Below are 24,290 nucleotides of genomic sequence, written 5' to 3'. Positions count from 1 at the left end.
TTGCTAGTTTTTTTACTGCTGAGTCATATTGACGAAGAGTGGAGTCTCTCTTATCTGATTCTAAGAATAAAGTATTCTGGGGATCTATGTTAGCCCCTTTTTGGGCCGCAAACTTCATGAAGTCCATAAAGTTAGGGTGTTCTGAATGTTTGAGGAAGCGAACACAGTGCGCGTTTGTACTATTTGAGTCAAAGTCGGGTTGGGAATCTGGCGAGGGCAGAGACTCAGCTCCAGTAAAAGAGGAAACCAATTGCTCTTCAGCCAATTGGGGGCCACCAGGGCTACTTGACCTTTGAAGGTTCGAAGTTTGTCCAGCACCTTCATCAATAGGTTCACCGGTGGGAAAAGATAAATCCTTTCCCAGGTGTTCCAGTTCTGAGACATGGCATCTGTGGCGTAAGCCCGAGGGTCCAGATAACATTTTAGTTTGTGGTTGGACTTCGTCGCGAAGAGATCTACCTGGAGGTCCGGGACCTGGGAGAGGATCCACTGAAACGATTTTCGATCTAGTGACCATTCCGACTCCAATGGGGTCATCCTTGAGAGTGCGTCTGCCACAACGTTCCGAACTCCAGCCAGATGGACAGCTGATAGGTGCCATTGGTTTGAGGCTGCTAGGGAAAAGATCGCTACCATCACCTCAGTCGGCGCCCGCAGAAGTTTCAGCAGATATAGTAACTTCAGCTCTGGTGGCGCCTACTTCGCACCTCGCTTGCGCTTCTACGAAACTACAACGTCACAAGCGCAAACATCGCAGTACCTCCCCCTCCTCCTCATCGTCCTCACCCTCCTCGGAGGCTAAGAGGGAGAGAGAGAAGAGGAAAAGGAGAGCTCGCTCTCCTTCGCCCAGATGTTCTCGTTGGAGAGACAGGCGACGTAGGAAGAGACATCATCGTTCTCGCTCTTCCTCGCCTTCTATCTCTTCACGAAATGTCTCGCCGAGAGACTGCAAGCGCTCTCGTCACAAACATAAAAAGAGCGCTTCCTCGCGTCGTCGTTCTGCTTCGCGATCGACTTCCTCTCACGAGGGATCATCTAGGCGCTTCAAGAAAAAGAGCGCTACGATACATTCTCACTCTTCGTCACAAGAGAGTTCTCCTAAGCGTAATAAGCGCTCCCGTTGGAGAAGCTCTTCCCAGTTATTTACCTTAGAAATGGTACTTAAGGAGTATTTCACTGGCCGGCACAGGTTGAGCCCAGAAATATATATATATATATATATATACTGTATAGATTTCTATAGTTCTAATGAGTTTTAAGGATTTTTTTTTATCTATGATAATCTAGAGAAATGATCAATTATCCACCAACCCTACAGTCCTAGCAGTTCAAAATAAGAGGTTCGTTTACTGTATTACTGTATATAGCATTATAGGAAATAACTATAGTACTCTAATTTTGTATTTATGTAATAGCTTTCCTTAAAGAAGGCTTCATACCACACTAATTAGGAAAACATATTTATCTAAAAAATAAAGAATAAATTCCTTTATACCTATTAGCAAGCAACACTTCAAGAGGGAGTTGTAAATTGATGTGTGGCGGCAGCTGGACAGTCTCTCCGACTATATCCCATCCGGCGGCTTGCATAACGGCTCTGCCACATTCATGCTGCCACAAGCTTTCTCTGAAGGTCTTGTTAGTTGTCTTCAACAATCTGAAAGACACAATTATTCTCCAGTTAGTTAAAAAAAAAAATTGCGTGTTCTTGCTGCTCTGCATGTCTAGATAATAAGAAAATACTGTACAGTACACATATTCAGCTGTAGAATAGTGTACTAAAAAGTATCAAAGGTATAGGATTATTATTCTATTACAATACTGTACACTCATATTGAGAACATATTCACCTGCGAGTGCAGCTCATAAAAAAAGTTTTTAATTAGTACAACAGAGTACAAATTAAATGTAAATAAAACTTATTTTTGAATCTTTTATTATGTAGAAAACCAAATTTTATTGAGAAAATTCATTATTTCCATACTCGCCTGACGTTCATATTGCTTGTACACGAAGCCGTGTTGACATCTAACCCAAAATAAAAATTACCCGTTCTGCCTCATTGCAAAAATGCTTCCCCCCTCTCGGAATTGCATCTGGTAGTTCATGGCAACTAACTAGTCAATGATATGACATTACCTACTTTTCAGCTTTCAAAGTCGAAAACTTTATCATTTGCCTCCTGATGTCACTGACCACAGGGGAGGAGAGAGGTCACATAAATGATCAAGCAAGTATAATGATAACAAATTTTATCACTAAAATTTTGTTCATTTTTGTGAACCTCCAGCGATATTCATATTGCTGATTTAAAGGTGTTAAAGCAGTTTGGTTACAGTTCCAGTTCCATCAGAATAGATGCTCACTAGAACGTCAGCTGGGTAAGCCCAACCCCCCCACTGTGGTGCCCTACCACAACAGTGGCCTCCACAGTAAACAGCTTAAACTCATGGTCCCAAGCGGGGATCGATCTGCTGCCACGCGAATGCTAGGCAAACACGTTACCACTGTACTAGCCACGAGGTGGGAGACTAGTTTAAATAGTTTAAAAGGTAGCCAATCAGAATCCCAAGTAAATTTCTAATCACTCGAGTCTCATAGTGGGACTGCAAACCTATACCTACTATCCACCTTCTAAAACTAGTCACTGAACCCTCAACTAGAAAAAAAAATGTTCATTTTAGGAAAAATTTCCTTTTTGAGTCTAAATTCATAAAAATTTCCTTTTTGAGTCTAAATTCATAAAATAATTATGAAATTTTCCTCTTAACCTTTTTACCCCCAGGCTATTTGGAACTTTCCAACCAATAACCCCCAGGGATTTTTTTTTTCAAGCACATTTTGCTGTATATTTTTTTTAAATTGCTCTAACAGCCTTAATTTTTGTCATAGAGAGGTCAGGTTGGTCTCATTCTCTTGGAAAATGCCTGAAGTTTCTCAAAAAAAATTATCAAAAATATGCAAAAAAAAAAAAAATGTAAATAGCAGTTTTTTTGCGAGGACGTACCGGTATGCCCATGGGGGTAAAGGGATAAGTTTTGTGAAACGTAAAAGTACGTCCTTTGGGGGTAAAAGGGTTAATATATCAGTCCAGTTATCACAGTCTCTTTGGCATTGTCATGGGTGTTGACTAGAATAATGCAGGAGAAGGCTTAGCCTTCCCTCCTCCTCAAAGAATATGGACCCCTTTAATGGGAGGTCACATTCTACACTCGACATAGAAAGACAATTGCAAACCAACAGTGCTTGTGTTGTCTCTTACGAGATTTGGCACTGGAAGTAGGGAGCGTGAGTCCTAGTACTTTGAACCTCGACACCTTTCTGAGGGAAGGGTTTTGGTACAGCACTCTTCCTCCCACGAAACCATGCAGAGGAACCAGGCTGATACTCCAGAGAGTTAGATTGGTTGGCCATGCGTGGTTCGGTGACTTCTTCCTCGGCAGGTGTTACATTCGAAGATTAGGTTGTCATCTCTGGAACACAGCAGCCAGCAACACATCCAAAGAATAAGTTGTCATCTCTAGAACTCTACAACAAGCGAAGGGAAGCATCAGTAGCAGCGTATATATACCAAAATGCTTTGGTACATACCGTTTCTCTCTCTCTAATGTGAAAGAGAGAGAGAGAGATTTTCCACGAAAGGGGAAGAATAGGGCGGCACCCTTCTTTTCCTACCGCCAGTACGTATAATCAGTCTGTACGAGAATTGCAAGAACCAATGTTTCTTCCTGCAATGGGACAGTTCTCAGAAGTCACTCCTCCGTGCACTAGACTGCGCTCTGGTAAATGGGGTGAAAATTCCTCTACCGAGAAGCAGACACTTCCTAGGGTTGTGTGCGCCAATGTTTCTTCCCACAAAAGGATAACTCTTGGCACTCGCACAAGAAGGGAGGTTCCTGGAGCCTTCAATGTCTCTCCCACAGGGAGGAAAATGGTAGAAGTTATGCATTTGTAACTGCTATTGATCGGACATCCCAGACCTCAGATAATGTCCTCTATCTCAGTGAAGATAAGCTAGGGGAGAAAGGAGAACTTTAAGTAAATCTTCTCCAGAGTGGGCAGATGATGGCGCTCTCGTAGGGCAGAGAACACGACAGCCAGGTGACGCGTCCTTAGCACCTTCCAGGAACGGCAGACACTGAAGGGAAGGGAAAGGGCAACAACCTTCCCCTTCAAACTCAGGGGCGGAAGAATTCATCTGCCAAAGGAGCACCAGCAATATCCAAAGAAAACCTTCCTTAGGCTCATGTTGTCGTTCACACAAGGAATGAGACGACAACATATAAGCCACCCAAAAGGAACAAGTACTATACGAAGGTCCTCAACTTAAGAACATTAGTAGAATGACATTTATTTATTTCATATGAATCAGGACTATTTGCCGACTTTTGCCTTTGGAAATCGTAGGCATGGGGGGGTAAGTCAGGCCTACCCAAGTTGATATTTAATAAAAATTTTATTTTCATTAGTAAAATAAATTTTTGAATATACTTACCCGATGATCATGTAGCTGTCAACTCCGTTGCCCGACAGAAATCTACGGTCGGGATACGCCAGCGATCGCTATCCAGGTGGGGGTGTACACAACAGCGCCATCTGTGAGCAGGTACTCAAGTACTTCTTGTCAACAAGAACTCAATTTTCTCCTCGGTCCACTGGTTCTCTATGGGGAGGAAGGGCGGGTTCTTTAATTCATGATCATCGGGTAAGTATATTCAAAAATTTATTTTACTAATGAAAATAACATTTTTCAATATTAATCTTACCCGATGATCATGTAGCTGATTCACACCCAGGGTGGTGGGTGGAGACCAGCATACATGTTAACAAAGAAGCTAAGTATCCCGTATCTCATTTTATCAGTTATTCAAAATAACAAACATAAAATAAATAAGTACCTGGTAAGGAAGTCGACTTGAACTATTACTCTGCCTTTTTTAAGTACGTCTTCCTTACTGAGCCTAGCGGTCCTCTTAGGATGCTGAACGACTCCTAGGTGCTGAAGTATAAAGGGCTGCAACCCATACTAAAGGACTTCATCACAACCTCTAACCTAGGCGCTTCTCAAGAAAGAATTTGACCACCCGCCAAATCAACCAGGATGCGGAAGGCTTCTTAGCCGACTGTACAACCAAAAGAACAACAATAAAAAGTATTCAAGAGAAAGGTTAAAAAGGTTATGGGATTATGGGAATGTAGTGGCTGAGCCCTCACCTACTACTGCACTCGCTGCTACGAATGGTCCCAGGGTGTAGCAGTTCTCGTAAAGAGACTGGACATCTTTGAGATAGAATGATGCGAACACTGACTTGCTTCTCCAATAGGTTGCATCCATAACACTCTGCAGAGAACGGTTCTGTTTGAAGGCCACTGAAGTAGCAACAGCTCTCACTTCATGTGTCCTTACCTTCAGCAAAGCAAGGTCTTCTTCCTTCAGATGAGAATGTGCTTCTCTAATCAGAAGCCTGATGTAGTAAGAAACTGCGTTCTTAGACATCGGTAGAGAAGGCTTCTTGATAGCACACCATAAAGCTTCTGATTGTCCTCGTAATGGCTTTGACCTTCTTAAATAGTACCTAAGAGCTCTAACTGGTCAAAGTACTCTCTCTAGTTCGTTCCCCACCAAGTTGGACAGGCTTGGGATCTCGAACGACTTAGGCCAAGGACGGGAAGGAAGCTCGTTTTTAGCCAAAAAACCGAGCTGCAAGGAACATGTAGCCGTTTCAGATGTGAAGCCTATGTTCCTGCTGAAGGCGTGGATCTCACTTACTCTTTTAGCTGTTGCTAAGCACACGAGGAAAAGAGTTTTTAATGTGAGGTCCTTAAAAGAGGCTGATTGGAGCGGTTCAAATCTTGATGACATTAAGAACCTTAAAACCACGTCTAGATTCCAGCCTGGAGTGGACAACCGACGTTCCTTTGAGGTCTCAAAAGACCTAAGGAGGTCCTGTAGATCTTTGTTGGTGGAAAGATCCAAGCCTCTGTGGCGGAATACCGCTGCCAACATACTTCTGTATCCCTTGATCGTAGGAGCTGATAGGGATCTTACGTTCCTTAGATGTAACAGGAAGTCAGCAATCTGGGTTACAGTGGTACTGGTTGAGGAAACTGCATTGGCCTTGCACCAGCTTCGGAAGACTTCCCATTTAGACTGATAGACTCTGAGAGTGGATGTCCTCCTTGCTCTGGCAATCGCTCTGGCTGCCTCCTTCGAAAAGCCTCTAGCTCTTGAGAGTCTTTCGATAGTCTGAAGGCAGTCAGACGAAGAGCGTGGAGGTTTGGGTGTACCTTCTTTACGTGAGGTTGACGCAGAAGGTCCACTCTTAGAGGAAGAGTCCTGGGAACGTCGACTAGCCATTGCAGTACCTCGGTGAACCATTCTCTCGCGGGCCAGAGGGGAGCAACCAACGTCAGCCGTGTCCCTTTGTGAGAGGCGAACTTCTGAAGTACCCTGTTGACAATCTTGAACGGCGGGAACGCATACAGGTCGAGATGGGACCAATCCAGCAGAAAGGCATCCACGTGAACTGCTGCTGGGTCTGGAATCGGAGAACAATACATCGGGAGCCTCTTGGTCATCGAGGTAGCGAATAGATCTATGGTTGGCTGACCCCACAGGGCCCATAGTCTGCTGCAAACATTCTTGTGAAGGGTCCACTCTGTGGGGATGACCTGACCCTTCCGGCTGAGGCGATCTGCCATGACATTCATATCGCCCTGAATGAACCTCGTTACCAGCGTAAGCTTTCGATCTTTTGACCAAATGAGGAGGTCCCTTGCGATCTCGAACAACTTCCTCGAATGAGTCCCTCCCTGCTTGGAGATGTAAGCCAAGGCTGTGGTGTTGTCGGAGTTCACCTCCACCACCTTGTTTAGCTGGAGGGACTTGAAGTTTATCAAGGCCAGATGAACCGCCAACAACTCCTTGCAATTGATGTGAAGTGTCCTTTGCTCCTGATTCCATGTGCCCGAGCATTCCTGTCCGTCCAGTGTCGCACCCCAGCCCGTGTCCGATGCGTCCGAGAAGAGACGGTGGTCGGGGGTCTGAACAGCCAATGGTAGACCTTCCTTGAGAAGAATGCTGTTCTTCCACCACGTTAGAGTAGACCTCATCTCTTCGGAAACAGGAACTGAGACCGTCTCTAGCGTCATGTCCTTTATCCAGTGACCAGCTAGATGATACTGAAGGGGGCGGAGGTGGAGTCTCCCTAACTCGATGAACAGGGCCAGCGATGAAAGTGTCCCTGTTAGACTCATCCACTGCCTGACTGAGTATCGGTTCCTTCTCAGCATGCTCTGGATGCATTCTAGGGCTTGATTGATCCTTGGGGCCGACGGAAAAGCCCGAAAAGCTCGACTCTGAATCTCCATACCCAGGTAGACAATGGTCTGGGATGGGACGAGCTGGGACTTCTCTATATTGACCAGGAGGCCCAGTTCCTTGGTCAGATCCATAGTCCATCTGAGATTCTCCAGACAGCGACGACTTGTTGGAGCTCTTAAAAGCCAGTCGTCTAAATAGAGGGAGGCTCTGATGTCTGCCAAGTGAAGGAATTTCGCAATATTCCTCATCAGTCTGGTAAACACAAGAGGTGCCATGCTTAGGCCAAAGCGCAGGGCTTGGAACTGGTACACAACCTTTCCAAAGACGAACCTTAGGAAAGGTTGGGAGTCTGGATGGATGGGGACGTGAAAGTACGCGTCTTTCAGGTGTAACGAGACCATCCAGTCCTCCTGCCTGACCGCTGCTAGGACCGACTTCGTCGTCTCCATCGTGAACGTCTGCTTGGTGACAAAAGCATTGAGAGCACTGACGTCCAGCACCGGTCTCCAACCTCCTGTCTTCTTGGCTACCAGGAAGAGACGGTTGTAAAAGCCCGGGGATTGATGATCCCGGACTATGACCACCGCTTCCTTTTGTAGCAAGAGCGATACCTCTTGTTGCAACGCTAGCCTCTTGTCCTTCTCCTTGTAGTTGGGAGAGAGGTTGATGGGAGACGTAGCTAGAGGGGGACTGCGGCAGAACGGAATTCTGTATCCCTCCCTTAGCCACTTCACAGACTGAGCGTCTGCACCTCTGCTCTCCCAAGCTTGCCAGAAGGTCTTGAGTCTGGCTCCTACTGCTGTCTGGAGAGGAAGGCAGTCAGAACTTGCCTTTTGCGGACTTGGAACCCTTCTTGGACTTGCCACGGTGACTGTCTGCACGGGTACCTCCTCTGCTGGAGGCTCTGCCACGAAAGGGCGGGATGAACCTAGATGCAGGTGTGTCAACTGCTGCAGGGCGGAAGGGTCTAGGCACGGAAGGTAAGGTTTTAGCCTTACGTGCAGAAGATGCCATAAGATCATGAGTATCCTTCTGGATAAGCGAGGCAGCCATCCCCTTAATCAGCTCCTCCGGAAACAGACACTTGGAGAGAGGAGCAAACAACAACTCTAACTTCTGGCAAGGAGTGATACCAGCCGATAAGAAGGAGCAAAGATGTTCTCTCTTCTTAAGGAATCCTGACACATACGAAGCCGCAAGTTCACCAGACCCATCCCGAATTGCTTTGTCCATGCTAGACATGATCAGCATGGCCGAGTCCTTATCTGAAGGGGAAGTCATCCTGCTTAAGGCTCCCAAACACCAATCGAGGAAGTTGAATATCTCGAAGGCACGAAAGACTCCCTTCAACAGATGATCTAAATCGGAAAAGGACCAGCAGATCTTCGAACGTCTCATAGCCAACCTGCGGGGAGAGTCAACCAGACTTGAGAAGTCGCCCTGGGCAGAGGCAGGAACTCCCAAGCCGGGTTCCTCTCCCGTGGCATACCAGACGCTCGACTTAGAAGCAAGCTTGGTAGGCGGAAAGACGAAAGAAGTCTTTCCCAGTTGCTTCTTGGAATGCAACCACTCTCCCATAACCCTCAAAGCTCTCTTAGATGATCTGGCGAGAACAAGCTTGGTGAAGGCAGGCGCAGCAGACTGCATGCCCAGAGCAAACTCGGAGGGAGGAGAACGAGGGGTTGCAGACACAAACTGCTCAGGATACAAGTCCCTGAACAAGGCAAGGACTTTACGAAAGTCTAAGGAGGGAGGCGTAGACTTGGGCCCTTCAAAATCAGAGTGAGGTTCATCCAGATGTGCAGCTTCGTCATCCGATACACCATCATCCGAAAGCTGAGTTGTAAGTGGCAAAGGTAGAGCAGAAAGCTGAACGGCTGAATCCGGCAGTACGGGTGCATGCGTACCTGCGGGTCCAACATCATGCCGCTGCTGGTCGGTCTGCGAGCTGGCAACAACAAAAGCAGAGGGCTGGTGTGTGGGAGGGGCTGCGGTGGGTTGAGGAGCATGCGGTATGGTATGCAGAGCATGCTGCAAGGTATGCGGCTCATGCTGCATGGTATGCGGAGCATGCTGTAAGGTATGCAGAGCATGCTGCATGGGCTGAGGAGAATGCCGCATAGTGCTGGAACCCGGCAACTCCTGATGCGGTAGCTCACGCATGTTAGCAGATGGTGCAGCAAGAACATGCGTCTGGCAGGGAGGACTGCGCATCGGTGGTGGAGCTCTCACAGGTGGAGTGTGGGAGCAGGCAGCCGCAGTATCTGCTGAGCGCCCAACCTCGGCGGGTTGTAGGATAACAGGAGCAGTGTTAACCTTTTCAGCATGATACTCCTGCATGAATGCCGCAAGCTGAGACTGCATAGTCTGCAGCATGGACCACTTAGGGTCTACTGTGGTTGGAGCAACAACAGACGGAGCAGTAGCCTGTTGAGGGACCACTCTACCTCTCTTGGGAGGTGTGCAGTCATCAGATGACTGCGGCGAGTCCGAACTGACCCAGTGGCTACACCTGGGCCGTTGGACTCGCTCGGAAGGGACCTTACGTTTGAGCGGTCGTGAGACCTTGGTCCACCGTTTCCTCCTGGAAACTTCTTCCACAGACGAGGAATGTAAGGGCTCATTCGTCTGTATGTGGATGGGACGATCCTTAACAGATACGTCCGCAACCACTGAGGATACATCCGTGCGCCGATCAAGGCCTGCCGAACCCTTTGGTCCTTCGACATTGCTTCTCCCCTGGGCTTGGGAGCTTGCAAGAGGTCCCGGACTGGGAGGACGACTGGCACGCACAGATGTACCCTCATGCGCAACACTGACACTGACACTTTGCACATCACTAGCACTAACACTTCCCACTGCACTCTTCGCTTTCAGCTCTCTGACATCTGCCAAGAGCTGATTACGGTCATTAGCCAATGACTCCACTTTGTCACCGAGAGCCTGAATGGCACGCAACATATCCGCCATTGCAGGCTGAGCACTCGTAGCAGGTTCGGGAGTCACCACCACAGGGGAAGGAAAAGGTTGAGGGGCATGGGGAGAGGAAAAATCCACAGAGCGAGAAGAACTCCTCCTATTTCTCTCCTTCTCTAACCTACGTGCATATCTAAGGAATTCGTTAAAATTGAATTCCGAAAGCCCAGCACATTCCCCACATCGATCTTCCAATTGACAGGATTTACCCCTACAATTGGAACATACGGTGTGAGGATCTATAGAGGCCTTCGGAAGACGCCTAGCACAAGTCCTAACGCTACACTGCCTGTACTTAGGTACTTGAGACTGGTCAGACATCTTGAATTTAGAAGTAGTCAAGGGGGGATTCCAAAATCTAGCAAAGTTCGTTAACAATTAATCCAAATTAATTCCAAAAGCTTGCTAAGCTAATGATAAAGCTTCCTGAATAGCGAAGGCTAAACTCTAGAGCAAATACATCACCAAATCGTGAACAATAACTCCAGAATCAACAGCGTATCCAAGTAGGTCTTGCCGGCGGCACGACAGAGGAAAAATTGAGTTCTTGTTGACAAGAAGTACTTGAGTACCTGCTCACAGATGGCGCTGTTGTGTACACCCCCACCTGGATAGCGATCGCTGGCGTATCCCGACCGTAGATTTCTGTCGCGCAACGGAGTTAACAGCTACATGATCATCGGGTAAGATTAATATTGAAAATTCAACTTACAACCAACTTGATTGAACCTATAAGTTTGTAAGTTGAGGACTTTCTGTATATTGGATACCAACAGGTAACCAGGAATCCATAACACAAATAGAAGTAAGAGAAGCCACTGTATGTTCTTGACTTTTCCATAAAATCCCTCGGACACAACTGCAAGGCCAATTATTCAAACTGAAAGTAAAAGCTAACGATTAAACCAGAGGCAGATGCCAAGACTTATATCAGTGCTCTTCAGAGTCAAAGTGAAGGCAGTGCTACCTGTTGGGTGGGGGGCCTACATGCCCCCAACAGACCATTGTGTTGGCGGCCTACATGCCCCCCAACAGACCATTGTGTTGGCGGCCTACATGTCCCCCAACAGACCATTGTGTTGGCGGCCTACATGCCCCCCAACAGACCATTGTGTTGGCGGCCTACATGCCCCTAACAGGCCATTGTGTTGGCGGCCTACATGCCCCCCAACAGCCCGTTATGTTTACCTCGTTAAAAAGCTTAACAGCTATTAAAAGTCAAAAGCTTGTATTACATATAAGAACAATTTGTAATTATAGTATTGAGAAACAAACACATTGAAAAAATTACTCATGCACATGTAAAATTCTCATTCAAAGTACCTAACCTGCCATTTTGAGTAATAAGTAATGAATCATGCATGGAATAAATGAAGATTGCAATGGAAGGCTGAATAAAATACCAATATAAATCATTAATAAAGTACAGTACATAGGTACTGTAGGAAAATATTGAGCAATTGTGGAGCAAAGATGGTCAATAAATTTTTCATCAGAGCAGTTATGGTAACATGAACGGATGATGCCAAAGTGCAACATATGATCACCAGAGGGTTAAGAATAACATACCATACAGTATAGTAATGAGTTCAGTGTAGTCTTCCATAATCAATAAAGAGTAATAATGTAGATTATAATAAAGAATTATAAATTTGAAGGCTGTAAAAAATTCTATACATCAATATTCTAATATTTCTCTATTCCATAATCATTCCTTGCTTTCATTACGGTACAATAATACTTGAATATTCATAGATTACATAGAAATTTCATATTAGGGTTCCTATTATGTAACTAATAATTTATTTTCAATTTAATTCACAGCAAAATATTTAGAATCCAAAACCCTATAATAAAAAAAAACTAAATACAATTGGACTGACCTGTACTTTGGTTCATCAGGATTTTTCACAACATTGCCAAAGATGCGAATCAGCAGTTCTAAACATGATCTCCTCTCTTTGGATGTCAGGTCATCCAGTAAGACAAGTGCTGCCTCTACTTCTGCCATGTTACTAAAAGAAATAATAGAATCACTTAGGGGTTTATTTGAAAACAGTGAAGTACTATATTCATAATTCTCAATTAGAAATCTTTACACAAAATTGGTGATTTGCTTATTATTAGATATTGCAGAGAAAAAAATTTCCAAAGCATTTTTATCCAACCCTTTTATCTTCTTTCCCACCATTATCCCCACTTTAAGGGGGTCGGTTATCTTATGCAACATCTCCAAGACCTATCAAAGGCGTACTCTTCCATCAAACCTTTTCTCTACATATCATCTTTCACCTCATCTCGCCATCTAATTCTTTGCCTCCCTCCCATATCTTCTCCCCCTAACAGGTTCCTCCAAAGCACTCCTCCCTCTCAACCAATCATCATCAACAGTGCCTACACCATCTCAGTTGTGACACTTTTTATCACCTCTGTAATCTTTACTGTGTCTACCATTCTTCTCATTTCATCATTTTCCAATCCTTTTAAGCATTGATACTCCCATAATTCACCTTGACGTTTTCATCTCTCAAGCTTTACTTCCTCTTTTTGTCTTAGAGCCCAAGTTTCCAACCCATACATTAACACTGGTCTTCTTACTGTGCTATAGGTCTCGACTTTTATTTTGATTGGAATTTTCTTATCACATAGCACTCCTGTTACCTGCCTATGACTTCTTTTATCTTATTCTTAACTCCAACCTCTTGACTTATAGTAGATCTCGAGTATCTAAATTGTTCCATCTGTTTTATAAGTTTCTCTACTTTCGTGCATGGCTATCCTGTCCCTACCTTCCTTGCTGCTCAACGTAGCTTCAGTCTTCTCCACTTTTACTCTCAAGCCACCTTCTCCAGAGTCTCTTGCCACTCTACAAACCTTCTCTGTAAGTCTTCCTCATTTTCTGTGGTAATCACTAAATCATTTGCATATAGCAACTCCCACAACTCATCATTTCTGATCTCTCCACCCAAAACATCCATGATGACCACAGATAAAAAAGGGATTTTGACGTAGGAAAAATCTATTTCTGGGGAGAGACCTGTGACGCCCGGTGAAAAAGGGTCCTTCTTTACACTTTTCTGATATAAATCTTCCAAATATACCAGAGAGATATAAAAGCATGGAATGCAGAGGTTACTACCCTTGCGCAAGCACCTCGTGGGTGTCGTGTATACATCAGGGGCGTGTGAAAACCACTATTCACAGGCTGTCTTCCATTTAGATAATTCCTTCATCAAAGGGAAGGGCCGTAACAAAGGCCCCAGAAACCACACTTGGACCACGCCACCGTCACCCAACACGAGCGCCCTCTAAGTCATAGTGTAATCCAACACTAACTTCAAAAGTTTCTGTTTCCCCAACAGCTGTTATCACATTTGTCCTTGGAACTTCTGTACACCATCTCTACCATTCTAACCATTTTCTCCTGGACTTTACTTATCCTCAAGTCCCAAAACACTTGGTATTCTATCATAAGCCTTTTCTAGATCTACAAAAAGCATAGAAAAGCTTCTGGTTTACCTCTATCTGCCTTACTATAAAGATGGCATCCACAGTCCCTCTCCCCTTCATTAATCAATGCAGCAGTTTTACAATCTTTTATCTAGTACCCTCTCAAAAAACTTTCAAACCATGTTATGTTAATTTAATTCTCTTGTAGTTACCACTTTCCATAACATCACCTTTCTGCTTAAATATAGATATCATTAGACTCTCCTCCCAGTCTTTAGGCATTATTTCCTCTTCCCATATTGTTCTTAATAAATCCAGCATCCAATATTTTCCTTCTGTAGTTACTATCTTGACCATTTCAATTTGAAACTGATGGACATGGTGCTTTACCATTTTTTATATCACTCAATGCCCTCTTCGCTTCTGTATTCCGTATCTCCATCAGTGGTCTCTCCACCCTTTGTGCTTCTCCCATCTCCTCTCTCATTTTCAGTATTCAATAGTTGTTCAAAGTATTCTCTCCATCTCCTCTTAATATCTTCATCCCTATGCAATATATTTCCATCTTTATCCTTGATAACTTAGTTGCCCAAAATCCTGCCTTTACATTTTCTTCAAGTTTGAAATCTTTTAGATACAGTATCCTTTTTGTCTTTCCATTTTATCTCTGCCAGCAAAGCCAGATGTTTCAGTGATGTTGGAGGATCACTGATGAACATTATCGGTTTGCGAGATAAGGGGAGGGGGTCCAGAAAAGGTAGCAAGTACCTATTGCAAACAACACTCCTTCCTCAAGACTCAACTCCATGTCTTTGCCAGGTTGTCCAATGTCATGACAAGCATCCCCCTATTCATGGCAGCTGGAGAGGGGGAACTCCATCATCAGCATCCCCTTTCTTCCTTCCCTTCCTGGATTGGCCAAGTTGGGGGCCTCAAAAGGGCTGTGCTTGCTCAGAATCCCTTTGAGTGGAAGAGGTCATAGGTGTAACTAATCGGGTTCCATAAAAGGTCGCAGCGGCCTTCTTCACTCCAAACCCGCAGGCTTGACCGCATCTGAAGGTTTGGCCCCAGACACAATTGAAAGAGACTGCGCAATGGATCAGGGAGTCCTGCGAAGCAGTAAGCTTTTTCACAGCCCCTACACATGACTCCTCAGATGGAGAGATGTGGCCGCCCTCACAGATGTGTTTTTAAGCACCAATATGTTTTGAGAATTGGGAACTAAAGCATCCCTCTTCAAAACCCAGTTGGCCCACTAGTTAGCTATCTGGTGTGCCAATAAGGTCACTGCCTTCCCACCAGGCAGAACAAGACTTCGGTTGATAATCCCATCGTTCTTGCAAAGTACATCACCGTACCTGACTCGGAGAAGAACGTGCCTTCTAACTTGCGTCTCAAAGGGGAGTCCCCTAACAATGCATACACTAGGAGGTCAACCTGAAGAGGAGGTGGTGATGTAGCAGATTCTGGTACATAGATCCTTCACTGCCTTGACAGTGTGAAGGGCAGGATCTTGTTTGACCTACCATAAATGGAAAGTTTCAGACATACAGATCTGATCATCAAATGAATCCAAGGCCAAACTAGCAAGACCCGAAAATGGCAGCTCCAGAGAAGGTCTCGACTCTTGAGGGACACCAAAGTACAGTACCAATAAATAACCAAGGTTCTACCTGAAGACAGCACAAAGGTTGCCTCACCCACCTCGTATAAGTGTAAAAAACGTCCACAAAGGAACATTGCTTTGGGGTCCTCTTTCTGTTGGTACTGGGCCTAAGTCTGATACTTGTGGGGAAAAAAAATCCCGAGTACCCTCTTACCTCACAGGGGTAAGTGGCTTGGCAGGCTACTTCAGAGATCTACTCCCTCCCCACAAAAATGTAATAGGGGGCTAATAACAGACAAAGCTGGCAGCAATCAATGCAGAAACAAAAGAAGTATCTCATACTCTTCTCTTTGGTGATAGAAGTAGAGAAGGAACGTTGACCCTCAACCACCAGCTTGCGGCCATCAGAGACTTTGAGAGGTGCCATGTAAAGAAAGGATATCACAATATTCTTGTCAAAGAAGGGAGCAGCAGTCCACCGGCCAGGTAGGAAGGGTGAAGGAGGGTGCCCAAGCTCTTCTAGCACATGGCCAAGAGGTGTACATTGGGACATGTGCCCAAGAGGGCAATAGTTGCACAGAGCTATGCGCGGGGACCTCCAGGATGTTGTCAAGAACCCTTTCCTTGAGATACAACTGACCTTCTTGGACTTCAACTTCGTATTAGAAGAAATGTCAGAATCAGAAGAGGAGTGAACTCTTCTTTTTACCAACCTTCCCCTCAGCCTTTGCTAGCACAGAAGTTACGGTCCGAGTGAACATTGATGGTGAGCTCCGCGAAGGGGAGAAAACATGCGGGTTGCTTCTATACAAACCACAACACTGGGCAACATTAAAATAGCCGTAAGGGTAAGGGGGCAGCAGGACTACATGCAAAAATTTTAACGGGCCCTTGACTTTCTTGTGCCAATCTTTAGCCTTCGGCACTAGAACCACAAGTTCAGGGGCGCTCTTTCTCCCTTTTGGCACCAGAACAGCCACAACCATAGGTGCAGGAGCTTGCTTCACAGCACTCTTGGACTTTGGGCTTAGTCCAGGGATCAACACTGGGATTATTGGCACTGGAGTCACTGACAGAACAGCAGCAATCACTGTTATCGCTACTGGGATTACTAGCACTGGGGACTTACCTGCATGACTAAAAAGACCAAGTGTTTCTTGGGTCAAACTTGTCAACAGTCGCCACAGCAACAGTGTGTCCAGTACCTACTGGGGTGTAGTGATCACTGGGAGAGCACAATCCACTAAAGCCTGGATATCTTGAGGACACAGATCCAAGTTCTCCCCATTCCAGCTGCATACTCTAAAGAGAGTTTGCCAGAGGCTTATGCACAGAAGCCTCAATGACAGATGAACTCAGCAAGGATAGAAAGAAGCACCAAAGCTTTTACAGCAACATGGGGCACAAAAGTATCTCCAGTTGATTACCATCTGTCACTTGATGGAGTGAAGTATGTTAAAGGTCTTGAACCTGAGTCATGTGCAATTGAATCCTGAGTTTTGGTCACAAATTCAGGTTTAAAAATAAGAGAACTTCCAACCTTTAAAGTAGGTTAATACAGTACAAGTACCTTTGCAAAGTGCAACACACCAACTCCCTTCACCAACACCACAGCTGCTAAAAAGTGTCTTGAGAGTTAGATCTCTGCCTGATAACACTATCAAAGGTTAACATGGGGCAAGCATAAGGGCCGTGAGAAAGAACACAAGTCGAATCCCACTTCGGGGGGCCTGAAGTTTCAGGGTGGGCAAGACTGCTTGAATCTCTTGAGAGGCACTTCAAGGGGAAGACCCATGAGTGAATCTACATTCTACACTAGACGAACAAATCAGGATACTTCTTACCTTGTGGCCCTCTGGAAGCAACCAGGCACATCTGAGACCTGGAGTGATCGGCACTCGGTTGATCAACCTGCGAATCACACTGGACAAGGAAAAGGCGTAGGCGTACAGATGACTACCCCAGAATGATCTGGCTAACAGCTCTGCAGCATTTTGCCTCCCAGACGTGCATCTGCTGTGTCAACTTGCAAAGAGAATAGGAAAGCCATGCCTCCTTGCTTGCTGACATAAGCTACTACGGTGATGATCTTGCTCATTCAAACCTTCTTGAAATGCTTGTTGTAGTGTAATCTCCCAAATCAGACTAGGTCGTTCAAACAAAAGCCCCATCCCTTCCGACATATATAAGAACAATTGCATGTCTGAAGGTGGGGAGTTCAGGGGGACTCTCCTGGTGCAGATTTATTGGTCCAGCAACCAGGTAAAATCTACCCTTTCTCCAACAAGGAAAGATGGACGAAAAGATTTTGCCAACGTCGAGTTGGAAGTTCTGTCTGAACAGAATTGTTGTACCACTTCTGTAAGCTTACTGATGCATTCGCCCCACGGAGACTCTAGCAGCTACATTGTCTTAACAATATGCCCTGATACTTCAACACATGCTTGGGTATGAGATTCTATTTCCCCAAGCTCATTACAAAATGTGATAGGGTTACTGTATCTTCATCCTGTAGCAACTGCCTACCTAATGAGGCTAGGATCCAACAATCCTCGAGAAACCACTGGCATAGGACTCTACGTACAATAAGTTCCCCCATAACGGGAGACGTTTCAGAGAACGTTGTTACCATTGTTGCAAATTCTTGGTCGTGTGGGATCGACTGCACCACTGTACTTCACTTTGCTTGCTGAAACATATGTTCTATGTGTTATCGGCACAATCCGATCCTCTGTTGCTGCTTAGCCATGCGACTGGATTACCCGTAGTACAGAATCCTCATATCATGACAAAAGAAGGCAAACTGTCTTGGTGCTGAAGCCTTGCCTCTAGGAGGAAGACAAGACTGTTTTCCTGATGACAGACCGTACAGTTCTTGCTGTATTCCTTTAGAAACTGGAAGATCAATTACAGGTCTTTAGTCGACTTGTCCATGAAAGAGTTGCCCATAAAGCCCTGGAGAACCGTTTGGAAAACTTCAAGTTTGTTCATCCCATCATATTCCTTAGGAATCCAAAAGTCCATTGGTAAGATGGCTGAAGTGTTAGAAAGGTCCTTGCCTGATGCCTGTTTGGTAAAGTCAAGTTCTGGGTCTAGGCAAAGTACATGACTGTACCCAACCAAAGGTTTAACAAGAAGCTGTTGGTTGATCCAGGAAGCTGCTTCCATGGTAGGGGACTCCAAGCCTGAGAATGAAGTGGCCCCCTTGCCTGAATCTTTTATTGGATCCTTGTTGTCCGCACTACCATCGCCGAATCAATGAACACAGGTTGAGTCACTGATGCATCTCATAAGAACTGACCACAGCCGGCGGGTGCTAGTGCATATGCTCATTCTTATAAGATCCTAGGACAGATATCAGGCGCTTACCTTCTTTCCTCCGAACGAACCGCGAGTGTACTAGTACTGTATCCTCTCTCCGAGGGGAAGATATTTGGTACCATGCCATTTCTCCCTGGGAGAGAAATGGTAGGAGTCAGTTACGAGATCTCTATCAATCAGTCTTCCTGGCCTTCTTTGATGACATCATGTGAAAACATCTAGGTTGAGGAGCAGTATCGGGCCATAGGGAGGCCTCGATCACTGGTGTCAATAAAGAAGCTTGGGAACGTCCCAAAACAAGAAAGGACAAGGGCAGCCGCCCATGGCCTGATCAACAGTGTCTGTGCTTGGTCTTGTATGAAAATGATCAGCAGTGAGATGTCTCTGTACCTCGTACCATACGCTTCCTCGGTATTGGCATTTGGTACAGCACTGGTCCTCCCACAAAACCATGTAGAGGAATAAGACAAAATCTTGAAACTCTCTTCCAGATTGTTTGTCCTTTCAGAGAAATCATCTTCCTCTTCAAAGTGGTCTGAGCACCGAGAAGGAATTGGTAAACAGGAAGAGGTGAACCAGTTCCCTGGCGACTCAAAGGTAAAGGTCACCTGAAGAATGAGTGCAAGTTTCTGATCGCGTTTAATAGTTTCGATTGTGTGGCATGAGTCCGGACTGCAACTGCCAATCATAGTTTCCGATCTCGGCTGCCGATTGGTTCCAGACCGTGGCACGCAACCGACATTAACAAAGAGACTTTGTCTTCCTGGAAGAAAACACAATCGGAACATTCCCACAAAAACAAAACACGAACGAAGGGAAAGAGAAAGAGGAGAAATTAGTACTCGAGAAGGGAAGATCACATAGCCCGTACAAGTTATGAAAACGATCATAGGTTCCTCTCCCACCAGTCTCATGTATTGGGAAAGCTGGATTGAAGCAGATACCGATAGTTCTGAGACTTAGAAGGCACTAAGAACAGGCGGAAGGTGTCCAATAGCGCGGTTAATACAGTACAAGAAATTGTGTGCAAGGAAGTTTGTGTCCATAGACGATCGTGCATGTGGATGGTCGTCCTGACCAACAGTGCTAATGCCTCAGCTCTTAGGGAACGTAGCTCTAGTAACAGGGGTGTGATTCCTTGTAATTCATAACTTGATGTCTTCATGGGGAGTGGATTTTCTTACATCATTGCCCTTCCCATGAAACCATGTAAAGGAACCAGATTGACTCCAGAGAGTCAGACTGATTAATTGTCCTGTTAACAGTGAATTCTCCCTCAGCAGGTGTTCCGAAGATTCGGTTATCATGTGCGGAACTCTGCAACAGGTGAAGGGGAAACACCATGTACCGATATCTCTTCGCCACACATCCCCTTCTCTATCTCCCAAAAGAGAGAGAGAGAAATCAGTGTATGCTCAATTCCACCAAGAGTTGTGAGAACTGATGTTTCTTACTGCTATGGGACAACTCTTGACCTCACTCCTCCCAACAAGAGACTGAGCATAGGTAAAATGGTGTGAAAACTCCCCCTGAGTACCCAGACACCTCCCTAGTGTTCTGTGCGCTGATGTTTCTTCCTTCGATGCGATAACTCCCGACACTCACTCAAAAATGGGAGGTTTCTTGTAGAGCAGTGTCTCTCATGAGGAGGGAAATAATAAGTTAGATGTACATAACTCCTACCGATGAGACTTAATGGACTTCAAGATGAAGTCTTCAACTTGATCTCCTTCAGAAGTTGCAGGGGAGAAGGGATAACGAAGTTTGTCTTTTCCCTTGTCATGCAGGCCAGTGACAACACTTGAATTGGGGAAGTAGTAGACACAACAGACAGCCAGGTAGTACGGCTTTAGAGCATTCCCAGGGTTCAGGAGACACTGTAGGAATGAAGAAAGGTAGCGTCCCCCCATAAATACAGTGGCGGAAGAACACTTCTTCTGACAGAGCACCAGCAATATTCAAGGGAGACCAACTTCCATAAGTTCACATCATTTGGTAGGACAGCAACAGACAAGTATGTTAGATAACAGTAAGTAGCACAGAAAATTGTACAGTAACACAATTACAGTTATAGGGGCTGCATACCCTTGGACATGACAGGAAGACCCTTAATTAATCTTAAAGAACAATAATTAAAATAGCCAAGTGAGGATGCCGACAAGGATTTCTGATCTCTCCGGAAACAGAAATCAAAGTGAAGGCTGTTCTACCTATAAGGGGACGAGGCCTATCAGCCTCCTACTACTACAGTACTACCTCGTTAAAAGTTTACAGTAAACAGCCGTTCCAGTTTCACTGAAGTCTTTCTTCTATTAAAGGTCTCAGGTTTGTATTACATGTAGGAACAAAGATACACTTAAATGATAATCACATGACGATTTAAATGGACCTATAATACGGTAATCTTTCCTAAATGAATGGCATTGCCCATGACACTTGGGGAAGCATGATGTTCTCCAGAGCTATCACACCGATTTCTCTTATGATTTTGTCATGCGAGCAAGAGTACAAGATAGTGAATGCCAGGCATAATTTTTCTAATACTGTATGTAAATACCAATGAGAATATTATTATTATTATTACTACTTGCTAAGCTACAACCCTAGTTTGAAAAGCTGGATGCTATAAGCCCAGGGGCTCCAATGTTGAAAATAACCTAGTGAGGAAAGGAAATAAAGTACAAGAGAAGTAACTAACAATTAAAATAAGATAAGATATTTTAGGAACAACAACATTATAGCAGGTTTCTTTGAAAATATCGTCCATACCCTTGGCTCTGTTGCTAGCTTTTTGCAGGTGAAAATAAAGAGGGAAACATGAATGTGGGCAAACTGGAATCTAACTATTATAATACTTTTATTTCTTACCATTAGTTGTAAGTACTGTATATGCCCAATGCTAAACCGCATATGATTTTAAATACTTTAGTCCAGTAATGTACTAGTTGATGCATAGCCAATGTATCATACAGCCAATATGAAATTAATTTTATATACAGCCAATATGAAATTAAACACAGGAAAGATAATGAAATACAGGTATAGATTTCATATAAAATATTTATTCTGTGAGAAATCAATGATAAAATCTTGCAAAGGCCGCTAAACTGTGCATCATGATATACTGTATTTAAAAAAAAAAATCTTGATGCACGGGCATTAATCTTTTTAATATCATCAGTTCAAATTTGTAGTTTTCAACATTATCAAAAAAATGACTTTCAATTATGCTATACTGTATTCTGTACTAATTTTCAAGAATGTGTTGCATGCTTCCACTGTATAAATAATACTGTATTACAAAATAAGCATTAGTCATTCAACTCATGCAATATCACTTCACAAATAAGTGACTATAATTGATATATGTACAACCGTGACCAGAGGAAAATCTATAAAAACTTTAAATTTTCAGGATTTCCCTATAATAGCATATCACTGCCACTCTGCCATGATGGCGTCCCACTCGCTCACGTTAATAAAAGGAGTGTCAATATTTGAAACAATGTTATCACCACAATAAAGACACTCCCCAGCAACTAGGCTGTCAATTTCTGCCTGAATTTGCTCCCTGTTTCCCCAAGTGCCTGTTCCTGTCGCACTCTCGTCGTTTGATATAGCTAATAGTTTTCCTTTCAAGTCGGACAGTCTCTTCCGCCTGGTCTCGCTTAAATAGCCCAGCACTGCATCCGAGAGACAATCCTGATGAAACTTGTGGGAGCACGGAAATAAATAAAACGGACGAGTTAGTAGAGGGTAATTACATTCACAGCAGCGATCTTGTGCATGCACAAATGAGAATTTCTGCTTGAACTTTTGAATATCTTTCCTAATATTTTCAGCGGTTTTTGCAGCATCGTCCATTTCGTGCTTGAGGTCTTCTATGTGTTGATTATATTCCTGGAGCGACGAGCAAATGGCATCCTTGAACTGATCAATTGTGACAAAGTCAGGGAAAAATGGTAAAATATCTTCGATTTTAATCAGATCACACTCCCGCAGGACGTCCATTGCTCGAGATACATCCTGCTCCTCTTGTACAACGTGTGCCGCTATCATGAGCCACAGTTTCTTACGTAAATCTTGATCATATTTTGGACGATTCGCCGTCGACTTTGCTAATAGAGTATCTAGTTTGAGTGCTAACTCGACAGCATCTTGATAGAGGCCCATTGTGGTCAAGATGTGGACACACGCTTTCTCTTCTCCAGCTGATATGCATTCCCTAAGTGCAAATTTAAGATCGTAGTGAACACTCTGACTATCATCACCTTGCAATTTAAAATATGGCAATAACTTATCAGGACGTTCACTAACATACAAACTAATCAAAAAATTGTGAATAACTTCATCCGTGACATCTAATTTGTCCACACAGTGCTCTATGTAGCGAAGCACTTCTTTTCCGTGTCCATGACAGGAATGGCAGTGAACTAGAATAGGTAAAAGCTGTACAGGACTTAGCCGCCTCCCCTGCAAAATTAAGCAATCCACAGCTTCCACGGGTATTTCTTTCAAGAGAGTTGGAATATGCTGACAAAATAGTTTTTCTGATCCCTGATTGCTCAAGACCTCTAATGCTTCAATATATCGGCCGTGATGAATCAAGTGCCGTAGTACTCTGTCGTAATCTTTCAACATTATTGAAACATTCACATAATTGTCATGGTCATCATGCGATGACAGTAACTCGTATACAGCTGAAGAATTGTTCATGATGCTCTGGCGAACTTTGGCATCCTGCAAGAATGCCTTCAGCTGCTCATCGTAGTTCCGATATTCGTGCGTATTTTGCTCGCCCGCATCTCGCAGATTTCCTAACTTTTTAAGGTACAACTCGAGGAGCCAAATGACCACGAGTGTCACCTGCGTTTGTTCGCTAACTTTCAAACCTTCCAACTTTTCATGGAGATAAATCTTTAGAGCCTCCTCCTCCCCTACTTCTACAAATTTTAATGTCACTTCTTCAAAGGATGTTAAAGTCTTCGCAAAGAGCTTTGCACTACGAAGGTATTCCTTTCTCTCAAATAAGTCTTGGGCTTCCTTCAGCAATACGACGTACAAGCGTGCCGAATCGTTACTACACAGCTTCTTTGCTTGTTCATAATTTCCTTGGTCTAAATAGATACGCCACACATTACGTCCCTCTTGATCCACCTTGTATTTGAACACTGCTCTCTCCGCATAGACCCAGATAGAACCTCTTATATTATCTCTAGCTATTCCCATCAACCTCCCACAGTCCTCCGGCACCGAGCCTTCAAACACCACCTGATTATTAAGGATACATATTCCCTGAATTTTCTGAGACCAAACTATAAAGAGATGATATTCGCATAGAATCATGCCACAAGGAGGTCCCCCTCCTTCAACACTAGCAGGGAATGGATTCAAGCCTTTCTGAATCGATGCTTCTTCGTGTATCAAACCTGTCCAAGATACGTCACCATAATAAATACCTTGCTCTACCACCCATGCAAAATGCTTAGGAATATTAACATTATGATATATCTGAAGCCACGAATTCTTCCAAGTACTCGGAAGTTCAGTGAATCTCGGAGGTAGCCCAAGGTAATTATTGAAAAGTGAAAGAAACATGGGTCTTTCTTCAAG

The 24,290-nt window shown here is 44.4% G+C and overlaps 3 protein-coding genes across 3 annotated transcripts in view; 1 reads left to right on the top strand and 2 right to left on the bottom strand.

The window, feature by feature from the left end:
- Nucleotides 1-527: 527 nt before the first annotated feature.
- Nucleotides 528-1,447, top strand: LOC137648260 (arginine/serine-rich coiled-coil protein 2-like). The gene is made up of 2 exons (XM_068381186.1): nucleotides 528-1,104; nucleotides 1,416-1,447. The coding sequence occupies exons 1-2, from the start codon at nucleotides 528-530 to the stop codon at nucleotides 1,445-1,447; spliced, it is 609 nt and encodes a 202-aa protein (XP_068237287.1).
- Nucleotides 1,448-1,461: 14 nt separating this feature from the next.
- LOC137648259 (uncharacterized) overlaps nucleotides 1,462-24,290 on the bottom strand; it is a 26,245-nt gene continuing 3,416 nt past the window's right edge. The window contains exons 2-3 of the mRNA XM_068381184.1: nucleotides 12,184-12,315; nucleotides 1,462-1,657 (exon numbers count right to left, since the gene is read on the bottom strand). Coding sequence (XP_068237285.1) covers nucleotides 1,462-1,657; nucleotides 12,184-12,311 — 324 coding nt within the window. The 5' untranslated portion in view covers nucleotides 12,312-12,315. The remainder of the gene's footprint in view (nucleotides 1,658-12,183; nucleotides 12,316-24,290) is intronic.
- The window catches only part of dor (vacuolar protein sorting-associated protein 18 dor), a 3,613-nt gene continuing 1,140 nt past the window's right edge, over nucleotides 21,818-24,290 (bottom strand). Inside the window, exon 1 of the mRNA XM_068381914.1 lies at nucleotides 21,818-24,290. This exon is cut by the window's right edge and continues 1,140 nt beyond it. Within this exon, the coding sequence (XP_068238015.1) occupies nucleotides 22,113-24,290 (2,178 nt within the window). The 3' untranslated portion in view covers nucleotides 21,818-22,112.

This window comes from Palaemon carinicauda, chromosome 10 (genome assembly GCF_036898095.1).
Source record: "Palaemon carinicauda isolate YSFRI2023 chromosome 10, ASM3689809v2, whole genome shotgun sequence".
NCBI classification, from domain to species: Eukaryota; Metazoa; Arthropoda; class Malacostraca; order Decapoda; family Palaemonidae; genus Palaemon; species Palaemon carinicauda.
This window is presented reverse-complemented; position numbering and strand designations above follow the sequence as displayed.

Coding starts and splice junctions, on each gene's coding strand:
- LOC137648260 (XM_068381186.1), top strand. CDS start 528: ATGGGGTCATCCTTGAGAGTGCGTCTGCCACAACGTTCCGAACTCCAG. Junction 1,105..1,415: donor ACAAGAGAGTTCTCCTAAGC/GTAATAAGCGCT, acceptor TTTATGTAATAG/CTTTCCTTAAAGAAGGCTTC.